Source organism: Helicoverpa armigera, chromosome 7, assembly GCF_030705265.1.
Source record: "Helicoverpa armigera isolate CAAS_96S chromosome 7, ASM3070526v1, whole genome shotgun sequence".
Taxonomy (NCBI): Eukaryota; Metazoa; Arthropoda; class Insecta; order Lepidoptera; family Noctuidae; genus Helicoverpa; species Helicoverpa armigera.
In genome coordinates, this window is record NC_087126.1 from 7802889 (window position 1) to 7827172 (window position 24284).

Below are 24284 nucleotides of genomic sequence, written 5' to 3' on the forward strand. Positions count from 1 at the left end.
CCCTGGTGCCGATGTCGATGGGAGCCCAGGGGACCGCCTCCCGAGGGAGCTGGCGACGGGCCGCGGGCCGCGGGGCCAGGGGGGACGAAAGGTTAAAAGGGAAAAGTTATAAGAGACCGCTTGTTGTCGGATCTGCGTAGTTCGATTTTCGAATGCGGTTTAGCGAATTTTTCTTTTTTCGCGTTTCGTTTGTGGTTTAGAATTAGTTCGTGTAGTGGATAGTTTTAATGGTCTGTGATCTGCTTTCCATATATGCACAGTTCTATGCAATTTTGTTTGGTTAAGAATCAGGATTATTATTATATGGTTTATTTACTTGTAGCCACAAGTAAATAAACCATAATAAATTCGTACCTACTACATTTGTATTTTGTTTAGCCGAGCGAGTTGGTGGAGGGCGCCTATAATAAGTAAGTTGTTTCCTGTAAAACAAAGGCAATACCTAATCAGATTCATCTGCTACGACTATCATACTTCGGAAAAGGCTTAGCGAATCATAAAAGCTAAAAACTAAAATAAAAACATTCACCAAAATAGAAAACTAACCTTCCGAAATTCATAATTTAGAAGCACAATTCCTTCAAATTATTTAGCGACATAGTTTTTTTTCTGTAATATATACTGAAGAAATATCCGATGCAAATAAACATAGTCTATGCGACCATTGGTGTGGGTAGGGGGTGTTCAAGTGTTCCGACTGGGCTTGAAAGAGGGCAACCTACAGCCTCGGTTCTTTGCCGCGACTTAATGCTGTACTAGATTTTTTCCATCGAATAGTGTAAGATATACTACGTACTATGTATAGGGAGTTTCAAAGAAAATTGTTATGATATTTTCTCAGCCCCGATTTTTTAAATTGACTGTATTTAAAGACTGGTTTAGTCTTTGTCGACCTCCTTAGTAATATAGAGTGGCCTGTATCATTACTACGTAATAGGTACTGAATAGTGTACCCATTGCACGATTGCTTCTTAGGTATGTTTCGTTTCTTGCTTGTGTGTCGACCTTATGACAGAACCAAGGTCATGCTCTCCTTTTTCCTGGTTTCAACTGACCTTTCCTTGGTGTAAATGAAATAAATACCGATAACCGTTGATCTATTTGGATTTATTATAGTACTTATAGCGCCTCATTTCTATATAATATCTAACATTTTAAAATACTCTTCTTGTAAGTAATTATAATAAGATATTTAGCAAAAATCAAATTCTTAAAACAGAAAAAATACTAGAAAATAATTTCATGAGTTGTAGCCATACATTCTATTTACGCAAAGGTAATAATTTTTGGGCTTACCGGTCACCGAGAGCGATACCGTAGGATAAGGCTACTGTCAGGCGGCCCTTACAATGATATTAATGCTTCGGATGACCAGGGAAGGACTTTTACGATACGTCTTAAGGGTAAGGGAAAAAATATGGCTGTTTAGATACTTGAATTTTGGATATTTAATGCGGGGTTTTATGTGTGGAAAGTAAAAGGGGTGAAAACTAATATTACAGGCTTTTATGGGACCCAAGTTGTGAAAATAATACCATAGTAGTCTGAAGGAAACTTTATATGGACTTAATATCATTTGCGTTGCTTTGTTTCTCTATTCTATAATGCCTTATAGGACTCTCGCTTCCCACTTAATAACCTATAGATTTCAAATTGTAGTTACACCGTTAACTCTGTTCAGAGCACATTTGTACAATCACAATCAGCTTTTGCCATATAGGTACACCAATATAAAGCCGGTTCCACACCTAACCGGGCTCTCTTACTTATTGTTTCCTCAAAATAAAATCCCCATTCACGGCAAGTCGTTTGACAGTGGCGTAAACTCGTAAAGTTGTAACTCGCAATATTGTGACATAAGGTGTTTAACATAAATAATGCGGGAACAGATGTGAGGTGCCCGCGGCAACACAAATACGTTCGCGGTACCAACGCCGCTCATATCTGGATACGTTTTTACTATTTCTATGGAGCTGTTGATACGCTGGTTTGTAGTCGCAAATATAGTAGACAGTTCCCTAGTAAGCTAGCAGATAGTATGTATATAGATGATACCTTATCAAAGCAACTACCTACGCTTAGGTTACAATCATGATAGAAACTTTTGTATCGCTCTGACACTGATAAAAGTATCAAATAGATTATAGACAAACACATGGGTTTTTAATTTCTAGGATTACATACATAGAATACAATCGTTACACCTACTTATATCCATGCTGATAGAAACGCAATCAAATTCTTGATATGAATCATGAACGTCAGGTAAGCAAACACACCGTACGATTATTGAAAAACATTTCTCAAGTCAAACACAAGCGCGCCATTCATGAACAAGAATAATTTATCACGTACATTAGGGGTGTCTAACAACTCCACTAAATCCACACGTGTTGGCACAGCAATATTCGGCGTGGCGGCATCGCCGGTGCCTCAGGCTATGTAAAATATTTCTGCTAAAGCATTCATCGTGATCGCCCGCCTGATCGTACGCTCAACATTACGCACCAACCAACTTACACAAACACCCCACGTGAACCTTACGACTACGACATAAAGGCCACAATACACCAACAAAGAACACTCAACAAAATTGCAAAGTCCGACTATTGTGTGTAATCCGATATGCCGATAGTTGCCCCGATAGACTTTCCGTTGGAAATTGTTTGATTCCGTTTCGAGGTTTCGTTTTGACAGCCAATAAAACAACGTAGGTTCTATTCTTTTATTTCCAAAAATGAGTCGGATTTTAGTTGCTGTCTGCAGTTTGTCCATACCTTTTGTTTCCTTTGACGTCCATTCCATATTCTTTTTTAAATCGTCACACGACTTTTCGATTATGGCACAAAAAATAAGTGTCGTAAAATTCACACATCGGCTGTCAATGGGGGTAAAAAGTGTCGTTTGAACGGAAGAGCGGAAGATAGAAATTAGTGAACACGAGAAACAAATTAATAGGTGCCGTTTAAGTGGCGTGCGCAGTAGCGAAGTGGAAACAGCTGGTAAACTTGCAAGCGAACTTGAAACATCCGAAGTTCTGGGAAGCGATCGAGCTTCTAAAGACGTTTAGCAACATGTTATGCTAATTTTAATTTGTGTTGAGCTGTTTTTTTGTACGATACTGAGTTGTCTAGTTTTCGTATCGCAATCTTGAATTCTAAATATACACTCCCAAATTAAACATACCTAGTAACAAAAATATAGTGAGTTGCATTAAATTCTCTACAACAATTTTAACAGCAAAGACTAGTGTTGTGTGTATAGTTCATATGTTGTCGACGTTTGATTTATGTGTCCGCTTCATTTGCAGCATATTATCTGTTCACACGCCCGTCGATATTTTATGGACCCACTATATACTTGTGACAGGTTTTAATATAAAAAAAGTTTTACAAAATAGTTTACACGTTCACAGTGTTCACTTTATGCTTTTGTTGCAGGTTTTTCTTGAAGTTCTTCCTGAAATGCAACCAGAATTGTTTGAAGAATGCTGGGAACCCTCGAGATATGAGGAGGTTTCAGGTAATTTAAATTTAAATTTCATTAATTATCTTTTTTACTGTATTCACATATGTTTTAATTTGTCAAATCCAAACGCAAAAGTTTCAGGACTGGCTTATTCAAAATGTTAGATATTCTTAAGGTTTTAAGTTCTTAAATACCTTGAAAAACAATGATATGTATGGTAGTTACTAGTAATTAGTCGTGCTGTCGACACGTGAATGGTAGCTTGTTTAGTAGACGCAGCGAAAAATTGCCACGATCTCTACACGAGACCGTCTATATTACAGCAGTGTATGGTCCAAGGTGAAGCCTGTAGCGATAAACAATTTAACTAGGTGCAATTAGCGACGGCACCATTGGATTTTCCAGACTTTTTGATGCTGTATTGCCAAAATAATGGAGCCCAAAAAGAACTTTGAAGTTTGCTTTTAAATAAAGGAAGGATACCTTTCAATTTGGAGTCTAAATATGAGTAATATTAATAGCTATATTTAATATTACTCGTAGAATATTTCTGATTTCATTCACCGATATAATTTCTTCCCTTGCACCATACAACTGTCTGTATCGCCCTTAACTGGAGGAAGGGTTGCGTTCACGACTCTTGAATATTTGAAGCGCCTCCAATTTAGGGGAGGGATGAAATTAAATTTATTTATACGAGTTTATTTATTTACTTTCAACCGATCTCTGCTTGCCCTTTTATTGTATTTTTTAATTGGTTATGTTGTTTTATTTTGTTAGAAGCAAGTGTGATTAATTATAATTTTGAACGTGGAATAGATGATTAAAAATTGTAGACTGAAAATAATGTCTTCGCTGGGATAGTGGGATTGGGATAGTTTGGATTATATGATTCTATGGAGCGTGTTAGTCTAGTGCCCAAATATATTAATATAGTATATTGTTGGAAACTATCTTAATAATTATATTGTCACCACTAACATTGGTACAAGTGTTCAAACCATATACATACATATAAGTTTGTAAGTTCTACAAAGTCATAACTCACGATTAAAACTTCCCCACAAAATCTCGTATCTCATAATATAACTAATTAGTAGCAGCCCTAACATAACTACCCAAAAGGTGCATTCACACAGTCTACTTATGAGTACAAATTTGCTTCCACAGTTGGTCTAAGACATATTTGTCTTACGTGTCCTCTCGCCAACTTTAAACAAATATAGAACTTACCACTATAAACATATTGCTCATTTCTATATGCAGCTGAAATACTAACAATTCCTGAGCATGTGTGCGTGTCTATAGTAATGTCTATATTTGGGCTTTCTGTGTGTCATTGAATAATTCAGTGGTCGTTTCCCGCCGTTTCAAGGGTAAGAATATATGGGTATAATATATAACTACGTACATATTTATAGGTGGGTGTCGGAATCGAAATAATGCAGTCGCTTTATCGACGTGAATATTGTATTCCAGGTGATTTAGGTGTCAAACTTGGTCCTCTTTTAGAACTGGGGGCGAACAGTTATATTTTTAGTTGGTCTGCTCTGTTAGGTATTTGTTTTTATATTTTGCAGAATAATGAGATCTCTAAAAAGGTATTATAAAAGATTAAAATAAGAAATAATTTCAAAGTTGTAAATACTTTTTAACGAAATTGACCTCCAAATAATACCATTGCTGCAGTAGTCAGCATACTGCTATTTAAAGTTACTGTATATAAAAAGAATATTAACATGGCTAAAGGCCAATATAAGGAAACTATACAAAGCCCGCACACAGGTAGCTAATACTCTGTTTACCCAACAGAATTTTTAAGCAACACCCCAAAAGTACTCTGAAAAAAGGCATATCGATTGAATGGCCGTCTATCAATCGGCCACCCACGGCACACACGGATACTGACACACACATGCACACGATGCACTTCCTTGCATACCCATTGGAAGAGTTTCGTCCATTTCGAGACATTGGCCCCACCTCCCAAGGGACTCTCCCTTTCGGTTCCATCTACGCTAGTGTGCGTCGGAATGCGGTGTTTGTTTTCATGTGTGAAATGTGGACGCGTTGTATGTCTTCGTGCGTTTTATTTTGGTTACCTACTGTACTTTTAGATTTTTCTATTAATAGCTTTGTAAGTTTGGCACATTTTTTTTGTGTAATAGAGCTCTTAGCTTTAGAATACTTTAATGATAACGGGTTACAATAAGATTGGTGTCACAAGACCGTGCCGTGTCAATAATAGGTTAAATTCTTTCATGTCTTCAAGGCACGCTATTGTCCAATCTGCATTATTTTCGAGTAATGTTTAGTAAACATATACTAATATACTTACATTGTCATTGTAAATGACCCATGATTTCTTTTACAGAATACCCTTGAAAAGTTAGAAAAACTGTTCTATGCCATGATTATCATACTAATCTTTCCCCTTTTGTCGTAGGTGGTAATTTCAACCCAAGTGATGGTGGACGGTCCTCTCCTAGCGATATCAGACAACATGTTTGTCCACAACAACAGCAAGCATGGCCGCAGGGCGAAGCGGTTAGACCCAAGCGAAGGTACAGATGCCGCGACTGACAGTACTTGTACGTTTTACTTTTTTGTTTATGATTTTTTTGGTGATGTTAAGACGTGCTTTGGACACTTCAATCTCCTTTGTATCACTGTTGGTTCATGGGACAATGTCATTAATACTTTATACCTATAGGTAGTTGAAAGTATTAAGTTGTTTTGTAATTGCTAAAAGCACGTTTTGATATTGCTATTTTTTCCGGTTTTAGTATTAAGGAGTTTACTTGTTGTTCAGTGTAAAAGGCGTATCTGATACGGTATAATTAAGTTAAGTTTAAACATTGGTTAAGTTTGAACTTGTTGAGCTTAGTTAACCTACAAAAACAGTTCTTGTATTGTTGGGAACTAAAGAGCTATAAACGAAAGATCAGTATTTCAAACTTAACCAATTTGATTTTTATTAATTAAATACACACAAATTTCATTGGAAAAACAGCAAACTACCGATCAAATCCTCAATGTAATAGCATTATTTTAAAACATTATTGCACTGATTCAAAGAAAATACCACATCCTACAGCCTATTTTCAACAACAGACGTAAATACGTGTGAAATCCGCCAGTCAATCGGCGATAAATGTGCAAAAGTCATAATACACCGTTTTAAGATGTCGTTTGTATTCAAGGAATCACTGTAGACATTTTGCAGAGAACTTCTGCCGGGAGTTTCGTGGGTGGGGGCGTTGAAGCGAGCAGAGCGAACAGGGATAATTTACTGAGGAATTATGCTCCGCACAAACTTGGGACATGCGTTACGGATCATTTTTGTACTATTTAAATTTTGGTGTTTTTGTATAACAGAATTCTCTTTTTTTCGAATAGGTAACTTAGACTTTCTCGACTGTTTCCAAGGCAAAAAATGAAGTTGTAATCGTATAGTAAACTGCAGGCAGGTTATTTTAAATTTAAAAGAAATGTCATTTAAGCCAACCAGTGGTATAAAACTTTTAAAAGTCGTATATTAATTGGTGAATGTGTAAAGTAACTATTTCAAAGTTAACTGCACAGATATTAAGTGCCTACTAAATAATGTAAGTAGAACAAAAACAAAATTAACCCGTTTCGCATTAACAAAGCGTCAAAGTTTACAAGCAGGCTAGACGGCGCGAAACCGACTCGAAGGGATTACACGGTGCGAATGGGAAAATTTCACGAATACTTGCTAGCTTCGTAAAAACATTTTAACTTACTGTGTTAATGTTTCTTCATTGCTGGTTGTTTCTGTTGTACTGATCTCTATTTTTTGCAGGAAGACTAGTTTTAATATTATATTAAAAAGTTAATAAGTTATTTATTTTTATAGCTTTCAATCGATTGCTATGTGTCTGGTCTCGTCCATAATAAATACATGATCCGAACGACCTTTTTCACGGAATATTAAAACATCTTAAATAGGGAGAATATAATATTAGTGAAATTAAAAAAGAACCACCGAAGTAATCGCCTTTCGTCCCCTTAAATTCACTTTCTCCCGTCTTTATTACAACGTTGTTCGCAAGATTTCAGTTTCCCCCTTGTTCAGCGCGTGTCCCCCCTAAACCTTGCACTCACGGCAGCTGACAACGTCATAACGACCGTGAAACTGTATTCCATAACCAACTTTATTACTTGCCATTAAAATTCATTTTCAATTAGCCTTACCGATCTCTTCATGCCTTGTATCAATGACAATTACACGGTGACTTTTACGGTGTACAATTGTCCTTTTTCTAGAACAGTCTAAAGTGTACGTTCAAGTAGGACGGAGCGAGTTTTAGTGGTTTTGCGTTCAACTTTTAAGTTGTTGTAGCATTCAGCCCTTACTTTTGTGGCTTCTTAGGAGATGCCATTTACGACCCTGAATGCTATTTATATGAAAGTTGGGGAACTATTTTAAGCTTTGGTATCGTGACTTGCGAAAGTGTGTAAACCTATTTGTAGACTGGTTATATTCTCGTTATAATTGCTTTTTGTACAATATAGTGACGTATCCATTGCCTTGTCTTTTAAAGTGAGATTTTAACTGGCCTTATACTTACTGGATGCCGAATCAAACATAGTTAGGAAATGGCTAGGCAAATGATAGGTCATAACAACCACTTCCTAAAATTGTTTTGCCTTTCTTCAGAAAGGAGTGTTTATAGTTTTTATTCAAATTGTCTCATTGACAGCAGGTCTATACCCTCCGCTACCGGTAGCCACGCCGTGCATCAAGGCGATATCACCGAGCGAAGGCTGGACGTCCGGAGGGTCCACAGTTATCATAGTCGGAGACAACTTCTTTGACGGCCTGCAAGTCGTGTTCGGAACTATGTTGGTTTGGAGTGAGGTGAGTTTTACTATTACACATTTGAGAGTACTTTTGGGCCAGATTTAAAATTTTTGATTATCTTTAGTACAAATAGTGTCGCCCAAGAAGTTTTGCAAAGTAACAATGAAACATTGACATTTTGTTTTGTTGTTTTGCCAGTGCTAAGATTTTGGTGACTTTCTCGAATTAATTTCACCTAGGTGTCGCTTTTATATTAGTAGTCTGAGTGCAAGAAAAAATACAAGAATTTTGATTAAAAAATCTACTTAAAACTCAGGTTTGCACTTATGATGCATCCTTTAAATAGGGAATGTCATTACCTCTTTTCTTCTCAACCAATTTTTTTCCTATCAAATAAACAATTAACACACGATATTTGTTAACAGTTAATAACATCGCACGCGATACGAGTGCAGACGCCGCCGCGGCACATACCTGGTGTCGTGGAAGTCACGCTGTCCTACAAGAGCAAGCAGTTCTGTAAGGGCGCTCCGGGGAGATTCGTTTATGTTTGTGAGTATAACTGGCCTTGTGTAATTTCTAATAGAAAATTTGTTATGAACATTAAATTAGAAGAAATGTACCTTGGAGTCAGAGGATGCCTAACTTTTCTAGGGTAAATAATTTTCAGTAATTCTACATAAAAGATGCACATTCTGCATTCACCATTTCCATGTAGGTATATCGGCACCTATCTTTCCAAGTTTATTTAACGCAATCTTTACTTCATCTCGTATCATAAATATTTTTTTTTGTTGATTTTTACACTAATTAGCATTTATAGTTTCTATTCATACTAAGGATGTTAGTCTGAAAAAATGTTTAGTCTCTCATCACACAAACACGAGGCCTCATTATTTATGTCCCAATTTTTTCTCGCAAAATAATCAGTAATTAGGGGGACATCGGAAAATCTTATACAATCCATCAATTAGGCTTTCATTTGTTAGTGGGCCAACTAATGATTGATTTTGTTTTTCTCTTGTTCGCATAGCAGCGTTGAACGAGCCAACGATAGATTACGGCTTTCAGAGGCTACAGAAACTTATACCGAGACATCCCGGGGACCCGGAAAAATTACCTAAGGTATGTTTTCTTTTGATTTTGGAGATATCTTGTTGTTTTGTGTATTTATAGAGAATTTATAGATAATGTTGTAGTACTTATGATATGAAAGTTAACCTCAAACTCCTTAAAAAGTATTGATAACTGATCTCATATAATATTTTCGAAATAAATTATCATATTTGTTGGTCGTAAATAGGCAAAAACATTTAACATGTAACATTTTTACTGTATAATATACATAAACATGTAATAAATCAGCAAACCGGTAATTTTGGAACATTGACTATTTTGAAAAAAAAAATAGCTGGCGTGCTAAGGATGATCAACAGAACCCATTTTTTATTTTTGGAATTCTTATTAAAAATAACATTCTTTTCCTAGGAAATAATACTAAAACGAGCAGCCGACCTAGCAGAGGCACTATACTCGATGCCTCGGAACAACCAACTAGGGCTGGGCGCGCCTCGGTCGCCGCCCGCGAGCATGCCTTTCAACTCCTATAGTGGGCAGCTAGCCGTCAGCGTCCAGGATACCGCTGCCTCTCAGTGGACTGAAGGTGGGTTTTTGTTATGTAAAACTGTTTTATTTTTGTATACTTAATGCTATGTGGGGTGATTATGGGTCGATGTTGTTTTTTTGGATGTGAATGGTTTCTGTTTATATGAGTTAAAATTAGGGTAAAAGTGTCCTGACTGCACTGATAACCAAGATACCTTAAAAAGATGATATCATTTGGATCATCATCTTTTTTATCATCCCACTGCTGGGCACATGTATTCTCTTTCACGGAGAAGGATTGAGCGTTAATTACCAAAGCTTAATACGGGATGGTGATCTTAGACTTCATAGGCCAGGTTTCCTCGAGATGTTTTCCTTTAACTTTTCCTTTAAATCTGATTGATGACAAGTTAAGGAAAAGGGGCGGACATAAAACGAAAAGAAATTATGGAACACCTACACACAACCTTAGTATTATTAAATATTTTGAAATACCTTACGCTCCTTGTTAGGTCACTCCCTACACTGTATGTAAAAAGCACTTTTTATATCAAAAGTGTCTCCCCGATTAAAACCACAATACTTAACATGTTAAGTTACTTCTTACATTGTATGTAAAACGTACTTTATTATATAAAAAAGTCTCCCTAAAACTTTTACAGGTAGCCCAAAAAATTAACAGCATTATATGTTGATCCCAGGCTTTTTCTTTTAGAGGAGTACGCGCGCAGCGGCGGCTCGGTGTCGCCGCGGTACTGTTCCGCCGCCTCCACCCCGCATGCGGCGCCCGCAGCCTACCCGCATCCGCAGCACTACCCCGCACCGCCGACCTCGCTGTTCAATACTACGTCACGTGAGTTATATTACATACATTTTGAAAAGTATCTTTAATGTTTAGTTTTTGTGTCTGTTAAGTAAATTAATTATAAAATCTGAAATGGTATACTAGAAAATAATTAAAAAAAATCTGTAACAGGATCAAGTAAGGTCTTTGCAAGACACGTAATTTTTTTTATTCAGGCTTAATTTTTAACTAAAACTCGCAATAATGGAAAAGGTTTTATTCTTACAGTTTTTTAATGGGGTTCAATTTTGGGACCAGCAAATGTTATAAGTTATTCACACTATCAGAAAACAAAATGATATAATCCAAAAACAAATACAACATGTGCATCTAGCTTGTTATTTTAAAATTTCTAACTCAGCTTATCTCCAGCTAAACAATACAAATAAGATTTAAGTTCACGTTTCCAACGCTTTCTTCGCACGGCATCTGTTTGTTCACGTCGCTTTGTGTTAACCCCTGTTTTCTTTATCCGTCCAGTGTCTCTAGGACCGTACCATCCAGCGAACATGAATGGACACTTATCATCTGACCGTCACTATAACGCGTATAATACGAAAGATAGCGGACATTACAGTGAAAGAAATGGGAATTCTAAAAGCCTGGCCGACTGTCCGGTAAACATTCATACAAAATGCACCGGCAGCGATATGAAAGGGGCTCAGAATAAAGAGACTAAGCTGAGAAGCGCCTTTGCCGTTGTGAGGCAGAGTCCGCCACGGGTTGCCAATGAGCATCATCAGAATTGGCACCACCTCGCCGTTCAGTGTTAGTAGTTTTGTTTTTATTTGTGTCTTGCATTATTTTGTTTTGCTTCTAAATTTATTTCTTAACGCTGTTTGTTGTTTTCGCTTGCTTTACTAACCTGTCCCTAATTTGGTGCAATCATGCGCAAAAGTGTTTAGGGTGTTTCATTAAATTCATTTCACTATTAAAAAGTCAGATGCATTTGTTTGTAGTTTAACATACAGTTACCAAATGGTGTTTCTAAACCAAAAATAGAGAGTAGTCTCGTGAAATTCGAACCGCCTCGTACATTTTTCAAGCTATAAACTACAATATTGCGTCGTGAATAACAAAACACAGGTCGGTAAATTGTTTATTGAATCTAAAATATGTTTTCGAAATCGTTCCAATATTGGATTGGTAGATCGAAAAATGATATTCAAGCGTGTGAGAGAGTTTTTGTCAAATCTAGTTTTTAATTTATGAACCTTCTTGCTTATAAATTAGGGTTTAATTTACCTTTTCCTTGTCCACAGGAATGGGTGGCTTAGTATCATCGCCGTTCAGTGTGAATCCGTTCTCGCTGCCAACTTGCAGTGCTCAACAGTATGCTCAGACAGCCCCCCTGGCTTCCAAGTAGCCCCCACTACCGTATGTTAACGATGGTCAGTTCTTATAGTAAGAGTGTTTATTAGCCATGTAAACCGGTACCTGTAAAAGTGTAAAATTCAAGGGGCAACTTTTACCGCTTTTGTTTTTGAATGTAATGTCTAAAGATTCAAGCGGGATAGGCGGCATTGTAAATATTACTGTAATTTTAATGTAAATATCATAGATAATAAATTAAATTCACTAGTTGGGTTGCTAGATTGGAAGTAGCGTAGATTTTATATACATATGGAGGCTAAGTAACGTCAACTGCTCAGGACGATTTTAAATAATAAAATAATCATTGTATAAAGTGATTCTGTTTACGTTTCCCTGTTAATGTGTGTCGATTTTGTTCTTGTAAAATCTGTGATATATTTATTGTAAGTAAAGTTGTAAATTTAATGTAAAACGTAAAACTTGTAAATTTTTCGACTCTTAAATTTAGATAGCGTCTCAATCGTTTTTTTGCGCTTAGGTTACGAATTCGGACATCGAAATATTTTACCGAATATTGATCATATCTAGAAAACAATACATATCCATTGAATACGAAGCTTGGGATAATATGTACAACGAAAGAAAATCTGATGCCGAAATGAATGTATACGAAAAAAATAAAATATATCTTCTCTGGTTCACTTTGCTTAGATTCACGCAAAACGAATTGTATTTTGTGAGATAACCTCCGTGAATATATTATGTAGTACGTATTATTGTTTAACGCAACCGTGTATCAATAAGACATTGTAAATTGTAATCGTTCATGAAACAAATTATCACGAAATACGAGATTAAATTACGTAAATAATTATAAAGTGGTTTTATTTACGGATATTAAGTCACATTGATTTTTTTCGTCGAGATTTGATCGTGCGTAATAACTTGCGACTGTACCTACTTATTATTTAAAAAAGTTTTTTTTTCTTTTTTGGATCACATAGAGAAATTAAATTAAATGTAAACAGAAGGCCTTCCCTTAATTTATGATAGGTCCTGACTGATTACTATCATAATGATCTATCTAACTTGATCACAACTGGACTCGACCATCAATCATTCACATGAGTTTGTGACTCAAACAAAAACATACTTACTTTTAAACCATTGTGATTTCACACATGGTACTTTTTGCACCCCACTTGAAATATTATACTAACAATTTTTGTAGGGGTAATATTCTCTTTTGTTGGCCCTGACTAGATAATGCATGGGTTTATCGCTGTGAGTCTCTAATTGTACTTAGCGAAGAATGGATATCGTATTACTACCGAATTAGCATCAGAATAGCCTCACCCGTTTCCAAGATACAATTTTGTGCATTTAAATTAATTATGGTGATCTAATTTTGGGTATGAGGGTGTTATAATAAATGGGTACTTAATAAGTTTGGAGGCTTGATACTAAAAACATACGATTTTTTATTTATAGGTCTTTATATTTTTAGTTCACTTAAGGCGACATTTATTTACTTATCGAACATAGTATTGCTATCATAGGAACTCGCCTCATAATAAGAAAAAACAGCTTCTCGGCAGTGGGACAAAAAGGCAGTACATTCTTCAACAAATAAAACTTTGTTACAAACTAAGGTTGCGTACACACAACCGTTTTAAGTAGATTACGCTACAATAATCTAAATGAGCGTTTAGTCGTGCTCGTTTGTCGTCGTGTGCGGCGCACGTGTCGCGTCTGTCGGACCGAGTCGCACGCGCCTGTCCGGATGTCATTCCATATCGGTGTGAAGATGGCCTTATTTGGAGCACGTGGTGTGGGTTTGTATTTCGTAATATAATTAGGATTCCTGTTGCAATTTTATTTGAGTGATTACTTTGATTAGGTAAGGTCAAAAGGTAATTTATGCTTGTATGTTTTGATATTTTGAGGTACAAGTTAACGCCTTATTTGAGATGTTTTTCTTAGTACCTAAGTTGAAGTGTGATTTTACATCTCTCAAACTTTTTATTTATTTATTTATTCTTAGAGATTTATTTATTTTTCGATTATAAACAATATTATAATAACTATTTTGCAACTCCGATTCAAAACAAAATGTGCAGTAGAATTAGCAATTCTAATTCCTTATTATGAAAATGTGATTGAGTATTGAATTACAAAGAGGGCGGGAGTGACATTTTATTCTTACGCATATTTGTCTGTCCCTCACGATAAACAAGTTAAGTGAACAAATCGTCTTGTCGCGTCAATCTGTCGCGTGGCGGTCGCGACGCGTGCTGGCCGCGTGGCGATGTCGCGCATTACCAAATTAGCGTCCGGTGTGCACCTAGCCTTGAATTAAGTTCGGCGCGGGTCACGTTACTTGTAATATTTTAAAGGACACATGTTGCAATCAATATCAATTTTAGTAGTTTAAGTTTTTTTATACATATTGTATTTTAATTTGCATTAATGTTAATTAGGCAGAAAATATGTGAACAGGTTACATGCTGAGTAACTTTTTTCCATTTTTCTTGAAAATATAAAGACACTCCATCTGAAAATAGTTTATAAATAAAATGAAACATTTGCTTCCAGATAAGATAAATTATTTATAGTTCAGCTGTAAACTATGAAAACAGTACGAATTCAAGCCTAGAAAACATTCTCAAAAATAAAACGTAAAACGCATAAGAAAGTCGAGGGTGGTAGGGGCTGAAACCTGGGATGGGGGACAGAGGGGGTGGTCGACAATAGGTGTACAGATAACTTTCCTTCTACAGTAGAGTCAATACCGACCCTAGGGAGTTTTACCCTCGGGGTTCGGTCGCTTGGGAAAACTAGACCCAACAATATAGAAAAGGACGGGGCTATACATCACGCGAAGGGGGGAACGGTGCATCGGATTGTACTTATGTATTAATAATATATAGAGGAAAAATGCCGAGGACGTGCGTCGAGTGATATGTAGCGACTGTTAGTAAGAGAGGGATGGATGACATCAATTTGTCGTGTCGTGATGGGGTTTTATTTTGTTTCTCCTTTTGCAATTTTTTTGGGGCCATCTATTTGTGCATTTTATTTAGTTCGGTTTTGGATTGGTGCTGTTTAGGTTTGGGGAAAAGTTTGAATAATTTCAAAAGTTTCGACTTTCAATATTCTACGTCAGAATACATACGTATAATTATCTTGTCAGGAAAACTTGTACAATAAGGTGCCGAGATCATGTAATCTCTAAAAACAACCCACTCAATCCTATGTTTTTGATTATTTCATTTGTAAATAAATTAGAAAATAGCTTCACGTTCTATCTATACCGATAAGAAACAAGTCCTACAGACGCTTAAAATTCCTCAAAACTTCAAGGACCAACTTTACACCATAACGTCATAGTAAAACAGTTATAAGGTGATACCGCAGCGCCATCGAAGCGTGTCAACGGAGGCGTTAAGCGAAATTGAGTGAAAGTCAAGTTAAAGTATTAAAAGTTTTCAGCTAGCGATCTTTGTGAACGCGACGAGAACCGCCGACTCTGTGGAGATGTGCCTGGGTTGCGTATCGATAGTCGATGTCGATAGATTTAATGGTTTGATTAAATTGTTGATGTCGGTTTACAGGTAAGTTTATTATACTATCAGAGTCGTTATAGGCTGTAGTAATTTAAAATGAAAAGTTTATTATTCAGGCAAGTTTAAAATAATGTTCAACATTGCAACAACTTGTAATATGCCCGTTTAAATACAGCGTTGTGCGTGATGCGAAGAAACCGGTTTCATATTCACTTACCTGAAACCATCGATAGATTTCACCGCTATCGACAACAGATCTCCTCTCTGTTTCCTTAACACGGTGTAAGTTAATAATGTAATAGAATTACGAGGGAAAAACTGTTGAACTCCGACGGAGCGGGTCGCACTTAATTGTGGCACTTTGTTTTGTGCGTCCCACTGACGTTCGCTTTGCCCGTACACATTCTGTTTACGTTTTGATTGTACGTATGTGGATACAGTATAGTTAGAACGATAGATAGGCTAGGGTTTTGAAAACTTTAGTTGACTGGTGGAAAAGTTATTGAGTTGCTGTAAAAAATGTGCATGAAAATGGAAAAGTTTTTAACTTATTGTAAATTAACAAAACTGCAAACTTGGGCCCAAGTTCATCGCCACCTTAAGCGTTATTTTTTTTTAAACAATTATTTACTTTGAAAATCGGACGTAAAAATTAATGTAGATAGTTATTTTAAGAAAGCTGATGTTTATATTGTTGGTGAACTTGGGCCAAATTCGGCTTTCCAGAAAAAGAACTAAGTACATGTACATTTTTTTTAGATGAAAGCAATCTATAAACATCCTTTACCAAAACAAAAGCCGACTTGAATATGCACAAACGCGAATTTAAATGATGTCTCAGTGGAGCCTACCAGACAAAAGTTTGGCTAAAAATCATGCGCCGTGTGAAGGTAGTTAGCGAAAAATTTACAACTCTGACGTGCGTTGTCTAAAATTTTACGTTGAGTCTAAAATAATAAACTCCTGAATAGTTAGTCTTTATTTTAGGAGGATGAGAATAGTATTTAAAGAATGACTGTTTTATGTGGTTAGTAGCAGTCAAAATTGTGACGAGTATTTTAAATGAGTTGCCGAACTGTAGTGTGACGAGTCGTTTGAGTGCAAAACTGTAAGCTTGGCGCATATCAATAAATAATACTTTATGGACATAGAATACTGATTGATATCTCATCATCATCCTCCGAGCCTTTTCCCAACTATGTTGGGGTCGGCTTCCAGTCTGACCGGATTCAGCTGAGTACCAGTTGTTCAGACTTCTTGGTCGTTTCCTCATTTCTTTATTTTTTATTTTTTCCTGCCATGACGGGTTTCGCTTTTGTTTTCACTTCTCTTTGGAAAAGTCAAATATTTGGTATCGCCCGCGGTTCGTCGCGCGATAAAAATAAGAAAAACCCATAAAAGCCTCGCTAGAAGTGCTGTCTGTTAGTACCTCGATCACCCGGACTCGTGAAAAGACAATACGAAGCAAGTGCAGAGAAAGTGTCCCGCTGGCCGGCCGGCATTCGAGTGCCCCGTCGTCGGCAGACTGCCTTCCTGTCCACTTCTCTGTTTCCCAGGTAAGTTTGCCTTTTTCACCTATATTGAGGGTCTGGGGTTTCAACGGGGACTTCAACGGAGTTTGCAGTAACGCCAGCAATTTCTCCAGCGAGGCCCATCCACCAGTGCTTTACAAGAAGCGACTGCCTATCTGACCTCCTCAACCCAGTTACCCGGGCAACCCAATACCCCTTGGTCAGACTGGTGTCAGATATCAGTCATACCACCACTGATTGATATCTATGATCTATGTTTACATAAATGATTACTACAGTAATGAAGTATTCCGCGTGCTTGTGATGTAATAGAAATTCATAATTCGATTCACGATTTCTGCAAACGACACACAGTCTTTGTTAACGCCTGAAACAATCCAACAGAAAATAGCACATTCCCACAACAAACAAAACACCACAGCATGCACCCACTACATACATATTCGAACTAATCTGCAACAGTTAGACAATAAATTTAAACGAATGTTTATTACACTGGCACTTCACACAGTATACGTTGCCGATTCGCGTATCCCTTATCAAGATCTCACCGAGTTTTATGGGCCTAATCGCGGCCACCGCAAATAGGACCCGAGTGGGTAATTTTCTAACCTGACCGATTATAGGATTACGGCTAATTAGCTATTACCGATATATTGTGACTTACAACGCAATTTTGCACGGTTATATTAAAGGCTGTTTGTCTTTAAAAGTTTGCGGCGTCGAAATGAAAATGGTGTGAGTGCTGAAAATGTTGGCGTGGTATAAGTATCTATAACGTTTGTTTCTTTCTCACTTCTAATACTCTTTAATATCAGTGTCCAGCCCATTATAATAATCTGAAGTAGTAGATAGTTCTTCTTCGTCTTCTGATAATGCTTAAGTACAACTAAACAGAGAATTGATTGAATACAAAAATAAAATATATGAGACTTGGTTCCATCATAAATTCAGAAAACAAAAAAGCAACTATAAAATATTTTCTAATAAAAAAACTCAGCTGTTTTAAAACAAAATACCTAATTAATTGCACGAAGAAATAATTTCTATAGATAGGTACATAAGTAATACAGATAAGCACCTAGTGCGTAGGTCGCTAAGCCTCCCTTATAAATTGATAAGCTACTTATAAGAGATCGATTTCGCATTTTATGGCTCCTCCTATTATTTATTAAGTTCGTGTAAATCTTTTAAATTATTACGTGTATAGTATACGTTGTTTATAGTTAGGTTAGTGCAAATAAAATGTTATCGCATAATGTTTTTTTAAATATTTTTTAGCTTTATTTATTTAGACTCTCTTAGATACCTTTATTGATGAAAATGTAATTCTAGTAGTTAGTTAGAAACGGAATATATGACTACCAATAAGATCGTTTGCGGGTACAAAAAAATCTCAAATTTTATTATATCTAGGTACCACTTTTTCCGTTTTTTTTTTAAAGTGCGTACCTTATCATATAAATAAGAGATTTGTAGTGACTACAGTAGTGCCTTACCGCTGAGAGAAAAAATACTTGTATCTAATTAAAATATTTGAAACCTTCACAATGACAACCTACACAATTGTAAAACCCCCCAAGAACTACTAAATTGCAATGTCCAAAATACCATGAACTGAAACAAACCTATTCCATTATTATAACTTCAAACTATCTTCGACTGTTCCCTAACAAACTCAACAACTTTTCCTGCTCCCAGAAGGCTTTCAATGCGACTATCGGCGCCATCTTGCCGAAACTTTCTCCACGTAGTTCCGCCTAATTCGCAGAGATGGCGCTGTTCAATGCCCGAGAGACGGCGAAGCGAACTCAGTTTCAGTGGGCACCGTCCTGAAATGGAACACTGCGACTTGAGAAAGGGAGAGAGAAATTCTCAAGGCTCGCCGTTTAGGGACTAGTCGCGTTCAGTACCGATGTTCCTATTTGTTACAGCTGTGGGTGTGTTCAGGGCCAGCCAATAGGAACCATTTCTCTTGGTCCGACCACACCTACCCAGTTTTCGATGCCTACAGGGAGTTGGATGGAAAAAAAATGTTGGAAATAGGTAATTTTGAACGTCGTTCGCCAGTGACGTAATTGCGAATTTATGGTCCAACGAATTACCTCGTTTATATTGCGAGTTGATTGAAATGGAATTTTAAATTATACTCTGTGAGTAAACCTTCAGTGTTTATGGATTTTCAGGAAGATGAAGGTTCCTGTAGGTATTTACGTGCGTCGGCTCGGCTCTGAATTTTTCAGGGTGAGAATTCAAACCAGAATTAAATAATGCCAACATTTGTTTATTGCTCTAGAATGAGCTCTAATCTCACATTATTTCGACTCCTAGTCCGATATTTATACTTAAGTATGTCTGAATATTTGCCACTTGAATTAAATTCTTACACATAACATCGTCGTTTGGTTTGCTTCATTTTAATAAACCTAGAGCAACAATGTCACTTGCACATACTTAATTTTAAAAACAGAATAAGTATGTACATTCTCACCCAAGCCCCGAAACAACAGCCAAACCAGACCACTTCGTCTCAAACATAAAGCTAGATACACAACATAAAACTAAGGCACGGTATGCAAAAGATATATTGATGGATAAGCACCGTGTCCCTGGGAATACGGCGGTCTCGACACGGCTTAGCACTTCTAGGGGATGCCAAGCGCCTTTCATATGAGTTTTAAAGTATACCAAATTGCTTTTTAGTGGCAGTTTTGAATAGTGGCTGTTTTTGGCAAGTTTTGGTGACGGGTGTCAGGGAAATGTATGGGATATGTTTGTTAAAAGGTTTTTGGATGAATTTGTGTTTTGTTTTTAGTGGTTTGTTGGTTGTTTTGTTTATTGATAGAGGCTGGTTAGGCATAGTTATTTAAATCTAATATTAATTCACGTGAAACTACATCGATAATCTGTTACAAAAAGATGAGATAAATAAATGTATTTACGTATCTACGTAGAAGTTGTGATGATATGATAACTACAATAAAACGCGGCGGATATAAAATTCAAAGATGACCTACAAAATTATTTTCTTCTTTGGGCACCTACTACGACTCTCGGACTATCCATATGCTCTAGAAAATGTACAACATCAATTTCCACAACTACAATACCCACACAATACAAGAACATTTCTTTCAATACCCTTTAACGAGCAATCATAATTCTATCACATTTATCACCCCCTACCCCTTTGATGGTGGAACCATGTGTTGTGTCTATTACCACTAACTACACACACTACACGCAGTAACACACTAACAATAGTGACAAGTGATATTTGACAAGCAATAAATTTAATTTCAACTTGTTCTATTGTGTTTCTGTTGGCGTTCAATGTACGATGAAATTAAGATATTTAGGGAATTAGGGTGAAGAGAATTTTTCGTAACGGGTTGTGTTTGCGAAATATGTTCGAACTATTCTTAGGGCTACATTCTGTTTACTCCGAATAAACTCAGCGCACTAACTCTGCCTGATTACTGAGTTTCAACTTTAACTCGTGGTCGTGCAAAGCTATTCGGTATTTTCGGCAGCGTCGATGACTTCTATGCAATCATACGCAAGAAATCCGCGTCTTTGCTCTACAGAGTGCGGGGCAGCCCCAACTCCATCATGAGGACCATAGCGGAGAGGTACGACTCCCCAATAATAGGAGGTATTGTTCGCAATTGTATTACGCGCAACAACCTCGTGGCCAAAATGTAGGTAAGTCTTTTGTTTTGTTTTATATTTAATTTTTACTAACATAGTTTTTTCATAAGTTTATTTTTACTAACATACTATGGATGCCACTTATCTGAAATAAAAACTATTTTATTTTATTTATTTATTTTATTTATAGGTATACTAATATATAGGAAGACAAAGTCTGGCAGCAATATTAGGTACGATGGCATAATAGTTATTTGTTATACAAGAGTGCAAAGTTGCTTTTTAACCGCGGGCTCAATTTTGATGACCGAGCAAGCGAAGGATTCTAAAATTGAAACACGAGCGTAGCGAGTGTTTCAATAATTAGAATCCTGAGCGATAGCGAGGGAATCAAAAGAGCACAAGGTGAAAAATCTTTGCACTCGAGTGCAACACGTAACTTTTCATCCCACCTCATCGAGGAAATTTAAAAACAAAATGGCGCGCACATATGAGTATCAAATTAAAAAGAAGTATATACCTATTAAAGTTCATTTATTTGAAAACTCAATTTAAAAATGAAACGAGGTCTAAAATCTGTGTAAAAACAATTATAAAAATTACTTAATTAACTGAATAATTATTTTGAGCAGTATTTTATTTGTTGAATATGTATTTGTTTGAAAAGTCTTATCAAGATTGTCACTAATGTAGTATTGCACACGATGTTCTAAATTCAAATCACTTTGCCGCTCTAGAGGATAAAAACGACTTTTGCGCTCAGATATCAAAGGGTAAAAATACTCTTTCCGAGATGGTGGGATGAAAACACATTTTCTTTTCAGCGATATATAAGTATTAGGTACTCCAGATAACAAGTATTATCAAACAACATAACTTATGTGGAAATTTTACGATTTTTAAAGGAAAGCGAACGCGTTATGTCTGCTCGGTTCTCTTATTGTCTTCTAAACTATTCCAATATAACACACTCGCTTTCTTTCCAAATCCATATGCATTTTCTATCGAAAGCATTCAAGAAAACATCGATTTCCAAGGTACGAGAGCTGTCACACACACAAGCATGTATTTTCAGCAATCATTAATATCTTGCCGTGTAATGCCGTGTGACAGGCGGAGTGCACGCTCAAATTGAAATTCTTTCAGATAAGCAAACGCACTTATCAGATTTATTCGGCATTTTCCCCCTTCAGCATTTTTCTTGGGTATTTTCGTAATACCTTTATTAAAGAGAATGAGTTTACTTACTTATTATATTATTTCGTGTTAAGGAGTATTAGAATACCTACATCATTGCTGAAATTCTTGACGTCTTTCTAAACGTATCTTTCCCGGAGATGCAAGTTATAGATTTTTACACATCTACAACATAACTTATCTTTTTCAAATAACAAAATTAACTTAACTGATAGGTATTTTATTTCAAGGTTTATTTTAAGATTTTACAAAGTTCCTTTCAGGTAAAGCATGGTGAAAATGAATACCCATATTGTTTTTATCTCAAACTCTTTAACGCGTGTACCTGACTAGAAATAGGTACATACGTAGTCTGCATTCTTCCTCAAAAGATAAAATCACCCAATTTATTCAGATTGTCGCTTGTTAGAAACATCGAGTTTATGCGTTTACTTCCACACCTCTTTGTGAATTTAATTTATTACGCCCCGCAAACGAGATTGCAGATAAGATGAGACAAGCTTTACGAAAGCGTACTGAATAAAAAAGTAAAATACCGTGTTTACTGAAGGTATTTTGCTTAGGAAGTCATTTTCAATTTTGTTTTCGTGTTAATCCAAATCTTTTACATAAGACAGATTTTTGGGCAAGAAAACAAAGTATTATTGCAATTTAAGAGTAAAATCTTGTGGCTCTAAAGTCATAACGTATTTCATTATTTAATATTATGTGTGGAAAAATATGCAATATTCGTAATTAAAATTAAATTATCATTACGTTAAATCTGTTAGGAAAACTAACTTTTTTTTATATATTTTTTTATCCAATAAACAAAATTCCATTGAAATCCATTAATTTACCTACACACAGCTATCAATACTTACCAACAACTACTATCCGACCTCTAAAACTCGAACTAATACAGATTCACATCGGCTCATTAACTCCATACGACAGAACTATAAACATCTTATTGTACAATTGTTAATGGTGTTTGTATAAGTTTCCTATTGTCGAGTAATTCATCAGAGCAGGAGTTAGTAGCAGATGTATTGTATTACAACTTCATTTTATTTCGCGTCGTTATCGGCTGGGGTCCGTGTTAGGGTAGAATTTTGTGGATAAGATGGCGAATTTTAATTCACATTGATATAACGTTTTGTTTGTATCTATTAGCCATCTAAAATAATGACAATGTACGGTACGATCTTTACTTGCTTTTGGTTTACTTTCGTCATATTTATTTTTCAAAAAATAATTTATTAGGTTTCAAAAATTCTGACTTAATTTATTTCGATGCTTAAGGTGCTTATTGAATTAATTTTTATCACAAATTCAGTCGAAACTAATGATAAAAATAAATATTTCATCCCAAAAAATCTCCTTATGTCTCATCACCCCTATTCCACCGCCCCTCGACACCGGCGCGCACGCACCGCGCCGTCACTGTGTAAAGTACGAAATAATTTCACGCATCACATGACACCGCGTATAATGCCCCAGCTCCCGTTTGTCCCGGACAAAACAAACATCGGCCTAATAAGAGAATGAATAAGTCCCCCGAAGAATCCTTTCGGAAAAGAAATTGCGACGGTTGAAGGAAGTTAATGCGTGTGTGTTAAGGGAATATTTGTTGTACCCAGTTGTACATGTGAATTGTTGGGTTTGGGGTAGCTGGTAGTTCTGTTAAATGTTGTATATTGCAGCCGATGTAATGGGTTTTAATATTCAATGTAAGGAAAAGACAAGGCAACAGACATTACATTCCCTTGCAAAAGTTTAAGCACAGTGTATTCATTACTTCTATGAACATGGTATTGTATAGTACCTATAATAATAAGTAGGTACCTATTTTCCAGACATCTAAGTAAAAAATAAGCTGGTTTGAGACACCTCAGAGAGTTTCGCAAAAAAAAATTATTGAATCTCGCGTTATTTACCAATATTATGATAGATATTCCTTGCATCAAAAATAAAGGGGTAAACACCAATCTGCGACAGAACCAATAAACTTCATCACAATGTGTAAAGAGATCAAACAATTGAATCCCACCGCAATCACACTGCGCCGGTTCCATAGATTGTGTTGACAAAACCAATGAACATTCTTAATTATTTGCCCTGTTCGTGTAAACAATGACCTCGCATATAAACCAATTTAACTAGACCCCTGAACTTTTGCAACCCATTCCTTGGAACATATACAATTTCTGGGTACCGACACAGGTCTATGTAATGTGGTTTCAAAACTATTGTTTGACGGCCTGTGTAGGGTCTGTCTCAATTAAAAATATTGCTAA

At 36.3% G+C, this 24284-nt stretch overlaps 1 protein-coding gene across 8 annotated transcripts in view; it reads left to right on the top strand.

The window, feature by feature from the left end:
- Window positions 1-12937, top strand: part of LOC110372630 (transcription factor collier) — a 50801-nt gene extending 37864 nt beyond the window's left edge. The window contains exons 8-16 of one of the 8 annotated variants that reach the window (XM_064035659.1): window positions 3441-3522; window positions 5915-6059; window positions 8196-8353; window positions 8722-8848; window positions 9330-9421; window positions 9785-9959; window positions 10617-10754; window positions 11226-11513; window positions 12008-12937. In XM_064035659.1, the coding sequence (XP_063891729.1) occupies window positions 3441-3522; window positions 5915-6059; window positions 8196-8353; window positions 8722-8848; window positions 9330-9421; window positions 9785-9959; window positions 10617-10754; window positions 11226-11513; window positions 12008-12009 (1207 nt within the window). In that variant the 3' untranslated portion in view covers window positions 12010-12937. Of the gene's footprint in view, window positions 1-3440; window positions 3523-5914; window positions 6060-8195; window positions 8354-8721; window positions 8849-9329; window positions 9422-9784; window positions 9960-10602; window positions 10755-11225; window positions 11514-12007 lie in introns of those variants that run through there. The other 7 variants (XM_064035660.1, XM_064035661.1, XM_064035662.1 and 4 more) reach the window with 7 other exon arrangements.
- Window positions 12938-24284: the final 11347 nt, after the last annotated feature.